Source organism: Tigriopus californicus, chromosome 6, assembly GCF_007210705.1.
Source record: "Tigriopus californicus strain San Diego chromosome 6, Tcal_SD_v2.1, whole genome shotgun sequence".
Lineage (NCBI taxonomy): Eukaryota > Metazoa > Arthropoda > Copepoda > Harpacticoida > Harpacticidae > Tigriopus > Tigriopus californicus.
The window spans coordinates 7,112,315-7,124,643 of NC_081445.1; the positions used below are offsets into that span (position 1 = coordinate 7,112,315).

Below are 12,329 nucleotides of genomic sequence, written 5' to 3' on the forward strand. Positions count from 1 at the left end.
GCCACGGTGAGAAATGCTTCTTTATCTCAAAAACTCTAATTTCTTACGCAGAAGCCACGAAACCTCGACTTTCATTTGTTTTTGACATCACCTCGTAGATGATGATATGGCGCACCCGGTATATGCTCATGAAATTTGAAGTTCTACTAATAATACATTTCATGATTTTGCTCTTGACTATTTTTTTCTGATGTGCTACTAAATGTGTTTTAAGTGATATATCATACACTTTATAGTGGCAACGAAGTCTTGAGAGCATATTTGAAGGTTAACCTACAGCATTCAAAGCACCGCGTGTGGGCGAGGTTAACATCTAAAAGTTTTTTTTTAAAAGGTACCCTGCCTTTCAGACGCTCAGCTGCGCTTTTTCCATTTGTCGCAAAATATCATGAATTCTTTTGATCGCCTCCGCACAAAGCAAAAATATGCGTAAAGATATGTGTGGAAACATAAAATATGGCTTGTAAAACTATACTTGTTTTAGGACATGAAAGGGATAACACATATTTTGGCCTTTTATAATGATGAAGAAACACAACTTGGCTCAAACTTGACCTCACTTTGGTAAAAAAGATTAACACTTAACCAAATCCATTCACGACAGCCTTAAGATTTAGTTCGTTTGCACTAGATGGCTCCTTACAAAAACAATCATATCAGTTATTATCAAGATTCAAAAAGTGATGCCATGATGATGACTTTAGCTTTTGAAAAGTCAGTGCCTCATATTTAATGCGATTAAGTCAATAAGGAATAAAACTCCAAGCGCCGGCTTTCCATTATGTTCAACTTGGTTCGATCATTGGCTATCCGAGTTTCTGACTCTTTGTGGTATTTACATAAATTATAGCACGAGTTGGTGATTTAACAGCTAAATTGGCGAACTTACGGTCATTCCCGAGGGTGAGTTATGGGACATCCAGCATCAGACAACTGTTTGGAACTTAAGAAACCCAATGGAGCTGATGTTGCGTCCATAACCCATATGTGTGGTCGTGGATCTGCGTGTATGCAGCTTCTTCTCATGGTTGCCAAAGAAATTGAAAGCATGAAAAGAAGTGTCTGGCTGTCTACTGTCATATGTGTGTATTTAAAATGTGGATTAAGTCGATGAAATATTAAGTGAAAATGTACATAACTTTATTGACATAAATATCAGAAACAAATTTCCCAAGGGAAATAAATTTTTCTTCACTCAAGAGAGGAAAAATGAAATAACATCAAAGTCTGCAGATCAACTTCTTCTTCCTTTCCTTTTCTCTCTGCTTGATAGTTTCGGCCCTAAAAAAGCCAATGGTTGTGAAAGTTCATTTCTCTACAATTACCAAACAAAACTCACCCTTTTTCAATGTCCTTTTTTTGCTTGAGCTTTCTTTTCCAGTCGGGAATGGAATCAAGTTTCCTTTTCTCCTCTTCATACATATAGTTTTCAATGGCTAAGCGTTTGGCTTGTTCAGCAGCTTTTTTTGCCATAAGTTCTCTCTTCCATGTAGGGAGCTCCTCGTCGCCCTCTTTCAAAGGGACCTAAAACAACAAGTTTTTGACTCATTTTAGGGTCAAAGAGCAATTACTGCAGGTCTCTGTTTTTCATATTTCATAGCACTCTGGAAATGGTAGAACGGATAATTAATTGTTTTCTCGACAAAGTTGCGTAGACAGTGTGTCCCGAAATTGAATCCCTCCTCTTGTGTTTGCTCTAAAACTCTCAGTGTAGGTCCCACGAGTTAGACTATTGTTTACTTAGGTAGACACACCAACTAAAATGCAGTTTTTGATTCGATTGGTCGCACATTGATGTGACCTTTCTTGAGTTTCAGCCAAATTTGTCTCCATCCTTATTAACGTTTTTGTTCAAAGTATCGAGATTGACTTCGATCTTCAAAGTAACTAACTCCTTGGGGTTTGGGTTGGAGACAAATTTAGAGAGTTCGTAGGCAATATGACTATCCTCTAAAACGAAGAAAAGTTCCAATGCGCCTTTCCAAAGGCCAATAGCCAAGGCAATGGCATTGACATGGAAAATCATTTTGCATACCAAGCCTAGACATCAAACAAGGTTATAACCGAAGGCCCGAAATAACTAAGTATCTTGGTATCAATAGAATCTTAATCATAATACTGATGACTGATATAGGTTCACATGCATGGTGGCTTCTTTTCCTTAGTTTGTTCAAAGCTGTTAAATTGAATCCTTCGCAAAAGAGTTGATGTTGAAAATGTAATATTCAAAAGAGGAACTCAATTTCTTGACATTGTAATGTTAGGTCATATTCTATGCCAGGTAGTAAGATGATAGGCAACAATGAAAAACAAGTCGAGCATATTTACCTTGTCCATATAATTTTCAACCGTAAATTGCGACAGAAGGACTTCAAATTTCTGTTTCTCCTTTTTTTCTTTGATCTTTGATTGCTCGTTTTTCAGCTTGGAGACTCCTCCCAAATTATGCGACAACTTCAATTCAGCAATAAGATCATTCTTTGGAATTGTTCCACTTTGCGGGGATAAGGAACAACGTAACTCTGAAAAATAAAGATAAAACAATGTATATAAAACACAAAAATGATCATTTTTGAGCAACTTATTTATGGAAAGCTTTACCTACCCTCTGCGTTTTTTGCATTTTTTGCGCTGGATGAAACTGTCTTTAATTGGATTGCTCCGAGGTCTTCAACGTTAATCCTCAAAATGGGTTTGGTGGGCGATTGCACTTCAGATTTCGTTGAAACAGACGGAGGTGGGGGTGGTGGGGGTGGAGGAGGAGGAGTGGGCATAGTCGATGGTTGTTTTGTGAGCATTGGATCGGTTGCTGAATGGGTTAGTGGAGGTGGAGGAGGAGGAGGGGGTGGAGAAGACGGCTCTGGTGATGGTGATGGCGAGGATGATTTCCTCGTTCTCAAGCGGTGTTGGCTGGGCAGAGACTTGTGAGGTATATTGGTTGGGACATTTGCTCCGGCATGAGTAAGCGAAGTCATGGTCGAAGGCTCTTCGTCATCTTTAAATCTGGAATCTCTTATTTCGTCTGCCCTGCGTCTGATTGAAAGTGATCCCGTTTGTAAATCGGTTTGGTCCTTTTCCATTCTTTCAGGTGACATTTGTTTCTGGATGTCGCTGCCCTTTAAAGTCTTCAGGTATTCCGAAGGCTTTATTAGGAAGTTGTCTTGCTCACGTCTAACGGGAAAGCTTGGTGGAACAAAGGGCCTTGTCATATTTTTCGAATCGACCCTTGTTGAAGTGCAAGGCTCTGAATATTGCCTATCTATTTTCTTCTTTGGTGGTGGCGGCGGCGGCGGTGGTGGTGGCGGCGGTGGAGGTGGTGGTGGTGGCGCAAGGTTTGGTGATGATTGGCTAGAAGATCCTACAGAAGGCGGTGGCGGAGGCGGTTTGAAAAGAGGAGGAGGGGGTATTTGTGATTTTGGGGGAGCAGGAGGAGAGTCGGGGCTGGACTGCGGGGATGGGGGCGGTGACCGCTGAGGGGTGTCTGAAGCATTGGCAGATGATACCGGTGAAGGAGTCGACGATATAGAAGAGTATTCGTAGTGCAAGTTCGTCGACGATTGAGACGGGGACCTCGGGAACTCTTGTTGACAAGCAGAAATTGAGTCTTCGGAATCGGGAACCATATTGTCTGCCAGTGAAATTAGATTCAGATATTTTTCCACGCAATTTAATATTTTGAAAGAGCTCCTACCACTAATTGTCGATGGTTGGGGTTGGTAGGAGTAACCATCTTCACTCGAATCAGTGGGCGAATCACACCCATCATGAACTGTTTCGTACACATGGACAATTGACCCTGGTAGAAGAAAAATATATGTCAGAAATACCTAGATCAATTGGAGGACCGAGATGACATTCATACTTTGGTTTTCCTGGGATTTTTCAGTAGAGGAATGTTTGGTATGAAGATAAAATGATCGTCTTGCAGATATTTGCTTTCTGTTTAGTTCGTAAGTGGTGTAACACGGCAACATATCATTAGTTTTAACATTGTGCAAATCATTGGCCGATGGGCTTAAAAGAAACCTAAGATTCTCATATGAAGAGTCTTCGTCACCTAATGTATCTCCCTCGTTTTTTTGCGGATGCAAATAAAACGCCTGCTCATTTCTTGACTGGATCTGAAAGGAAAGTAGGCAATGGATTATGCAACTTGCTTTTCTTATTATGCTGTCAAGAGTGAAATATGTCATAAAGAACTGCGTTCATTTGGACAGGCACGTGATGAAAGAATTGTTGTTGGCCTAAACTTGAAGCGTTCGGGGACCTTCGTCATTGAGGAGTTATTATATAAGAGACAAAATGGGCAGAAGTTTATCTAAAATAATGAAACATTCGTACACCATGAACGATCGTAGACTGGCATCCTTATGCTGTCGTCCATTGCTTTGTTTTCTTATTATTGCTCACTAATAACAGTCATTGCTAGTACTCAATTGTTTTACTGTTAATATTACTGACACACTAATAATGGGATAAAGTTAGGAACTGTTGATGAAATCAACGAATAAATCGTTACATTTATGCTTCAAAGTTCTCATTGCTGTGACATGAGAAAGTTGTTAAGAAAGTACTAGAATAACTACAAAATGGCCAGACAAACTGACAATTCAACCTTTACCATTGAAAAGCGATAAGACATCCAAATCTAAATTTCTTGTGTAAACAGTTGAAGATGGGACATCTGTCAAGGTTCTTTAGCAATCAGTTTTACTCATTTTTTACTATTTAAGAGACAGAAGCAATTTCGCGAGGCCATCATAAGTCGCCTGTGGGCGAAAAAATCATAGCAGTCATGACGAATGAGTTTTACACAGCCTGCTGTCCTCCCGCGACAAGAACTGTGATCGATTTTGTCATAGCTTGGAGGCTGTGGTGGTTGCAAGGAATGGATTAAGAACTTTTTCTTTGGATGTGTCCAATATTTTTTAATTTGAGATTGCCATTGCAATTGGACTTTGTTCAAGAATAATAAATCAATTTTAAACCTTTATTTCTGGCCACCCTGCATCTGGACATAGCCCAATATTACTTCTTTGCCACCTGTTCGTCAAGGACAAATATTAAGGTTCTACAATATTGAATTAATTTTTGACTTTGCACCAAGAGCCATATTTTGGAAAATATCTGTCGATGGAATGTTGGATTGAAGCCATATGTACCACAACCTGTCATATCACTAAAATAAGATTTCTTGATTGTACTGAATGCTTTGAAAGGCAATGAAGAAAAAGCTACAGAGCCTCCTGCATTTCTTGGAATACAAATCCTTACCATGGTTTGGGGAATTCCGTTATGTTGCTGTTGCTGATGGGTTTTAAGTAAGTTGGCAATCTGAAATTGGAATATATTTTTATTAGACCCGAATGTCTTGGGTATTTCTAAACACAGCAAGCCAGACTTCGCATCATTTGTTTATAATTCCGATCGTCAGTATCATGGTTCGTATTGTTTAAATCGATTCTCAGTTTCTAGGCTTGGTTCACTCCTAAACGTTTACAAGTGAATGTTCGTGGAGATGATCCAAACCTGGACCCTCACTTATGCTGAAAGAACATGTGTTAATAATTGCGCACATTACGTATCCTACTTTACTTATTTTACATAGATTTGCATTGCTCGGTTCATACAAGGTGCAGAAATTCAATCTGATGTTTCCAATAACAGAAAATTCTCTTTTATTATGTACTCTATACGTGTAAGCATGGTTTTGATCAATAGATGCAATATCCGACAATAGGCTCACTTCAACTTGGATTGGATGTGAATGGGTTACCTTAAATTCATTGGCTTCCAATGCAACATCAAGCGGAGTATTTCCTTTCTCATCGGGCAAGCTTGGGCTGCCGTAGAGCAGTAATGTTTCCACCACAGGAACATGACCATTTGATGCGGCATAATGGAGCGGGGTCCAGCCGTGATTGTCCTCAATGGCAACCGGTATGAACAGGGCGTCAATCTGCAGTGTTAATATTCAATCAATAAGTATCTCTTCAATATGAGACACTCTCATCAGTGGCAATGATTTCGTTGTGTGCTTAATGCTTATGCTTATATGAGATCGACGTGAATGTATTGAACTAAATGTGCTTAACTAGAAGACCACCACATCCACAAGGAGTGCCTCGCTCAAGCTAAGACCTAGCTATTTTGTCAGTCATTTTACCATCCATTCTATGCATTCTAGGAAGCCAAATTGGGCGGCACAATGCATGGCAGACATTCCGCACTTGTTCTTGACCAGAAGGGTTTGATTCCCTCCACGTGAAACAATCTGCTTGACCATTTCCAAGTCCTTGACTTCGAGCGCAAAGAATAGCTCGCTGGAATCAATGTCGGAATGATCATACCTGAAAGCAAAGGGTAGCAAGAATAAATGCACATATGAAAATTGATACTTTTGCGATTATCCAATTTCTAAGTCATTTCCAATCCGACTAAAAGGCGGGACTCTCAAGGTCAGTGTGAAAAGAGAATCCATCAAAGAACCTACAGAGGCGTATTGATTGTTGTGGTATTCACTTCGATTTCATCACAAATTTCATCTGCTTGAGATTGGTACTCGTCAACTTCTTTAGGTTCATTGTCCTCGTTTGCTTCATCAACAATCTGATTTGCAGCATTCTCATCTCCCTCTTCTTCTTCTTCTTCTTCTTCTTCTTCTTCTTCTTCTTCTTCTTCTTCTTCTTCTTCTTCTTCTTCTTCTTCTTCTTCTTCCTCCTCCTCCTCTTCCTCCTCCTCCTCCTCCTCTTCTTCTTTTCCCTGTTGAATTGATGGCGATGGTGATGGTGATGACGATGATAGGGTTGTCCCGGGTGTCTCTTTTGCAATGTCGTTTAATTGATGGCCATGATTTGTTTCCTCTTCATGGACCACTGGCACTTCGAGCACTGTTTTGGTCGCCGTACTTTCCATGGCTTCGAGAAATGCATTTGTACTCTCGTAATCGGCCTGATACGCAAATTCATGTTTGAGGTTCATGGACTGTAAGGTTTCGTATCGTTCCAAGGTGTTCAGATCGTCCCGAGAAGCGACACTCCGAATGAATTCCTGGCTGGTTTCATCGATCGAGAATGCTTTGGGACACACGGGATCTCCATCCGCGAGTCCCATATGAAGCACGGATGAAGCACTCAGTTTTTCCAGCACTTTGCCACAAATAAAACACACGAAACTTCTCTCCATGTTGGTGATCCCAAAAAACTGCACTCACTGGAAATTCACACCTCTCACATCAAAGGAACTTCAAAACTCGTTCAAGTCCGTCTTTTCTGTCCTTTCTATTTCAACATTGGCCATTTTTGAACAGGTCGTTTTGAAAATGTGCCAACTAATTCCTGTTCTGTTCCTTACTTTCTTGGATTGTTGGGGGCCTGTTGTATGTAGGGCGAACGGTCGTTTAATGTACAACCTCTCGAAGAAGTCGCATAACAGTACATATGTTTGACACGGATTTCTGACGCTCGGCGAAATCCATCTATTTGCTGTCAGATTTCCATGTTTCAAATGTGAAGGCCGAAATCATTACAGAATCAGATTGACCCGTTGGCCAAAGGAGTTGAACGTCACATGGTTAGAAGGAGGATTTAATTTCAACTTACATAGTTTCAAGGTCTTTGAAAATATCCCAAGTTAGCGAGGACATCATCGCCACAGCTGGAATGGCTCCTCCATTCACTACCATCAAAACGCTTTCCAACCAACAAGAATATAACGCGATGGATGGTCTAAGCAAACTTTTTAGAATAATAAGATAACTCTTTTCAAACTCCTGCTTTTCGCAGCAAGCAAAATTCCCCACAGAACGTCAGTCGAAGCTGAAATTCGGCGTCAAACTAACAGGCATCGGCTGGACTACCTGACCATTGGATTACACAATATTCGATGTGAATGAATCCACATGGACAGATTTCTCCTTTAGCGCGAGTCCGTCCGTCCGTCCGTCCGTCCACTACGTCCAAGTCGTCCAAGTCCATCCATCCACCATCCGCCATTCGAACCGTAACGGCATTAGTTTTCGGAATTGGCAGAAATGAAATGCACCAAACCACTTCACTCTTTGAGAGATCGATGCTGTTAATGATTTCGATAACTAACTATAGATGTGAATTAGAGGTTTAGGGAATGAATTCAGCACTTATTTTCCAAACTGGCATAAGTGTAGCAGGAATTTGTTTTACAATTTCGTATACCTTCAAGTTGTGCTACCTTAACATCACATTCTGCATGTTGATTGGACAAATATGATTCATTTTTGTTCTTCGTAATTAAGAAAAATACATTTTACGTTCAAATCTGTAAATTGTATTCTTAAAAACTCACCAACGGATCTCGCCTTCAGAAAGGAAAACATTTGGAAAACAGAGCTTGGATAATTTATAGTTGCTTCCACATCGATACTTTGGTCATTGGAACCTAATCACCGTATTCTATTGGATAAAACGGCCAAAACGGGTACAGCTGTAATGTACTTAATGGTTCAATTCTTACCTTAATGATCGTGAACAATTTGTTTAGGACGACGATCTTGTCTCAACCTGTGCACCTATCTCTTGCGGTGTTCCACAAGGGAGTATTCTTAGCCTTCTTCTCTTTTTGATCCTAATATTTGACTTCCTCAAGCAACACCATTCAATGTAACGCTATTTGCGGATGACACGACTTTGCAGCATTTCGGTAACGACTTATACAAACTTAAGGAGGAGACTAGTCAATGGCTGACAGGTATCAGATTGGTTCAGGAATAACTGACTAGTAATGAACTTTGACAAGACTAAATTCAGAGTTCTTTTCATTCTCCTCTCCCTCCCCTTGCTGGGGACAAACAAACGTAGAAACACTAGAATACGTTCTAAGATGCCTGACTTTAACAAGATATTTTTCGCCGAACAATGTTTTGCTGATCTATTCAAACACAATAAATATATCACCCACCCTTCTGAGAGACTTTTCAATTCCTATAAGAGTAAAATTGCAAACACATTTGACATCCAAATAGGGATAAACAGAAAGCTATATATTATTTACTTGTGGCATTCCAGTGACTTTTCATCATTTTTTTTCCATTAAATTGTGCCAAAAAAGATAAAAGAAAGTTTAGTAAAAGTGATGATTTTAAAGTCAGTCATCAAGGAAACATTTTTTTAAAACTATTTTGTTGGAAATGATGATTGCAAAAGTGTTGGTGCGTTCCCAAACATATGGTAAACGACTGCATAGTAATTCTTATTTACCTATCATAATTGTTGGGAATTTTACTCATAGAGGATTTGAAACGTGTCCCACAAGAGTTGATTGCTTATTCATTGTGTCACAGGACTTGGCCAATTCAATGTTCATTTCATAATCTCTTGATAAAGTTTTGCATCTTAGAGCGCATTCTCTCGTTTTTTACGTTTGTTTGTCCGCCCCTGGACGAAGCAGCTCAATGAAAAGGACTATTGCAAAATGAAAGTGTTAAGTATCTGGGATGATGTTTTGACCAATACTTATCATAGAAAGATCACACCAATTACATTCCTCAGAGTATCTCAAAAACGCAAAACACTTTTTTCTTGGCAAAGAAATCTCCCCTACTCAATTGAGAATTTTACTTTATAAGGGCTTGATAAAGAGTAAGCTTGAATATGGTGTTGCTTATATTGGCCAATGTTCTGCAATCAAAAGCTTAACCATTTTATCAAAAAAAGCAATTCGAGTGTTTCTAAAACATAAGCTTATGAAAGTAACGGATCCAGTCACAAATAGTCATTTCAGATTTCTCTTTAATTGTATTCAGGATAACACTCCTACCGTTGTTAGTTAAATTTAATACACATTTAGACTGCAAAGGGGAAGAGATGTGTATTTTAATTTGCCTTTCACACGTCTCAATTGGCTTCAAAAACTGCCCCCCTACTTGTTTCTTAAATCCTGGAATGAATTTAGGCCTGTGATCAAATCAACCCCAAAAACCACTTAGAAAGTGTGGTACAAACATTTCATTTACACCTTTTGTTGCTTGTATTCAATTCGTTGCTCCATTTACAACTGTTTTTCTTGCAAGGTATAATCGAGGCAAGGTAGGAAAATCCAAACCATTTTTGTGAAGCGGATCGGATTTTCCATGTCTGGAATCCCTTGCTGGGCCTCCCCTTAAACGTTGGTCTGTGGCCTCCCCTTAAACGTTGGTCTGTGGCCTAGCGACATCAAGGCACCCCATGAAACCAAGTCTATAGGTTTATGGGTAGGCCTGGGGTCTCATATTAAAATTGCTTCTTACCCAAATACCTACAACCATACTTTTATCATGTGGTTTTGAGTCGACTAAAGCCTGGCTATGCAGGGACTTCGGCTATGATATGATCCCACTTTATGTGTCGCATCGTTACACTGGTTAGTCCTCGTATGAGATGAAATGATTTTCATCCATTAGGCGGAAGTACGTAGTAGGAAAAAAAGCATGGATACAGGCAACAAGGATACTTGTATATTTGACGCATAGGTTACTATTGGATGGTTCTATAACAATCTTCATATCCGGTAGGTCAATAAATAAAAAAATAAGAAAGCTTCATTTTGGGTTGTTATTTCCTTTTTATACAGTGAGTATTATGTTAATGAGATTTATTTCCTGAACAGAATGGACGCAAAAGCTCTTCTGAATTCCGAGTTAAAGATAGAGTAGATAATCGGATTAAACGCAGAATTTGAATATCCCAACCAAGAAAAAGCTTGAAACGTTGTTTCTGACACGCATTTGGTACACATTCCTGCCAAGATATTCACAATGAAGAAAGGCGTCCAACAAAGCATGAAAACACCCATCAATATTCCTATTGTAATGGCGGCTTTGTGCTCTTGAACATGAGGTGAATTCGAGATGGTCTTCAGAAAGCGAGACCTCTTAATAACACGTCGTCCGGATTTCCGGAACACAGATGGAACCTGTTCTGAGGAGTGACATGTCTTCTGGTTCAGATGGATCTTCCTCAATCTTAAAAGTGGCTCATTGAGATGCCTTATGCTCTCCATGTGATGCTGGGCAAGTTGATACACATGATAATAGATCAAAAGCATTATACAACAAGGCGCAAAAAACGAAAACAAAGAAGACAAGACCGAATATTCAAAGCTAAAACTTGGGCTACACGTGCCATTCTTCAGATGGAAATGCTTGAAATTGTTCCCTGAATGAATATCCATAAACACGGGAACACACGAGACCAAACAGGAACTGATCCAAATGCCAGCTATCGAAATGAGTACATTCGATTTTGTGATCCATTTAAAGTACTGAAGAGGATTCTTGACATGGATGTATCGTTCCAAAGAAATAGCACAGAGATTCGTGATGCTGGCAGTGCTACACAAAACGTCAGTTGAGATCCACAGAATGCAAACCGTCTTCTCGAAAGGCCAGTTTCCAAAATCATTCACGAGGGCAAAGGGCATCACGAAAATGGCCACAAACATATCGGCAAAGGCCAAAGACGCGATGAACAAATTGGGCAGCTTTTGCAACGTTTTGCGGGAGGAGATCGCGAAAAGAATCAATCCGTTGCCAATAATGGCCACCACGATTAAAGTGAACATAAGCGCCACAAAGAATAACGTCAAGCCAGGGGTGTTTTGAAGCCATTGGGTGAGATTATTCATCTGTAAGAAGATAATCACTTTGTTTTGGTTTCACTTTGGTCCCAATGAATGTGCTCTTTTGAGTTACAAATCAAGTCTCCTTTGCTCATATCTATAATGGCCTACGTTGTCACTGCTTACCTTGTTACTTCATGACACTCTGAAGGGGAGAGTGGAACTTAGACTGATGGCTAAAAAGAGCAAAGTATTACGAGAGGTCTCTCCCATGAAAATTAAGTGGAGCGAAAATCCAATTTCCCTCGGAACATCAATCGAGGCTTTCTTTACTTCCCATAATCTCCTCCTCTCCCCACCTCTAACTTCGCGGACGCCAAAGCTATTAAAGCGGTAAGTTATCATCGCGAAAGGCCACATGATCAAGTCCCTTCACTTTTATAATGGTCGGTGGTTGGAAAGACAATTCTTTGTGAACAGCAAGGTCTTGATCATTGGCATTGATTAGAGAATCTGTAACTAGAATTCAACAACGATATTTCTCTCAACCAAAAACAACTTTGAAAAATATTGAGCTTTAATAGTACCAAAGTTAAAAATGTTCTAGATTTTTTTATTTTAGATGTGTACAGGGTGTTGCAAATGTAATGGGTCACTTCCAGGTTTTAGATGTCCTAACTTGTTCAAATGTGCATTGATGTAAAAAAACATGTTTATTAGCACACAAACTAGAGGTTTCCAACACTTCTTAGCATGAG

At 39.7% G+C, this 12,329-nt stretch overlaps 2 protein-coding genes across 4 annotated transcripts; both read right to left on the bottom strand.

The window, feature by feature from the left end:
* Positions 1–1,118: 1,118 nt before the first annotated feature.
* LOC131881899 (tau-tubulin kinase 1-like) lies at positions 1,119–7,867 on the bottom strand. Of its 3 annotated transcripts, none has more exons than XM_059228898.1 (10): positions 7,602–7,867; positions 6,167–6,350; positions 5,777–5,959; positions 5,275–5,334; positions 3,863–4,121; positions 3,692–3,796; positions 2,606–3,628; positions 2,329–2,522; positions 1,340–1,524; positions 1,119–1,281 (listed from the first exon to the last, which is right to left on the bottom strand). In XM_059228898.1, the coding sequence occupies exons 1-10, from the start codon at positions 7,682–7,684 to the stop codon at positions 1,221–1,223; spliced, it is 2,337 nt and encodes a 778-aa protein (XP_059084881.1). In that variant the 5' UTR covers positions 7,685–7,867; the 3' UTR covers positions 1,119–1,220. The 3 variants fall into 3 exon arrangements, with proteins under 3 accessions (XP_059084881.1, XP_059084879.1, XP_059084880.1); XM_059228896.1 differs by lacking the exon at positions 7,602–7,867 and adding an exon at positions 6,494–7,417; XM_059228897.1 differs by lacking the exon at positions 7,602–7,867 and adding an exon at positions 6,494–7,416 and having other exon boundaries at positions 4,058–4,121.
* Positions 7,868–10,529: 2,662 nt separating this feature from the next.
* Positions 10,530–11,597, bottom strand: LOC131881908 (dopamine receptor 1-like). The gene has a single exon (XM_059228906.1). The coding sequence runs from the start codon at positions 11,572–11,574 to the stop codon at positions 10,606–10,608; it is 969 nt and encodes a 322-aa protein (XP_059084889.1). The 5' UTR covers positions 11,575–11,597; the 3' UTR covers positions 10,530–10,605.
* Positions 11,598–12,329: the final 732 nt, after the last annotated feature.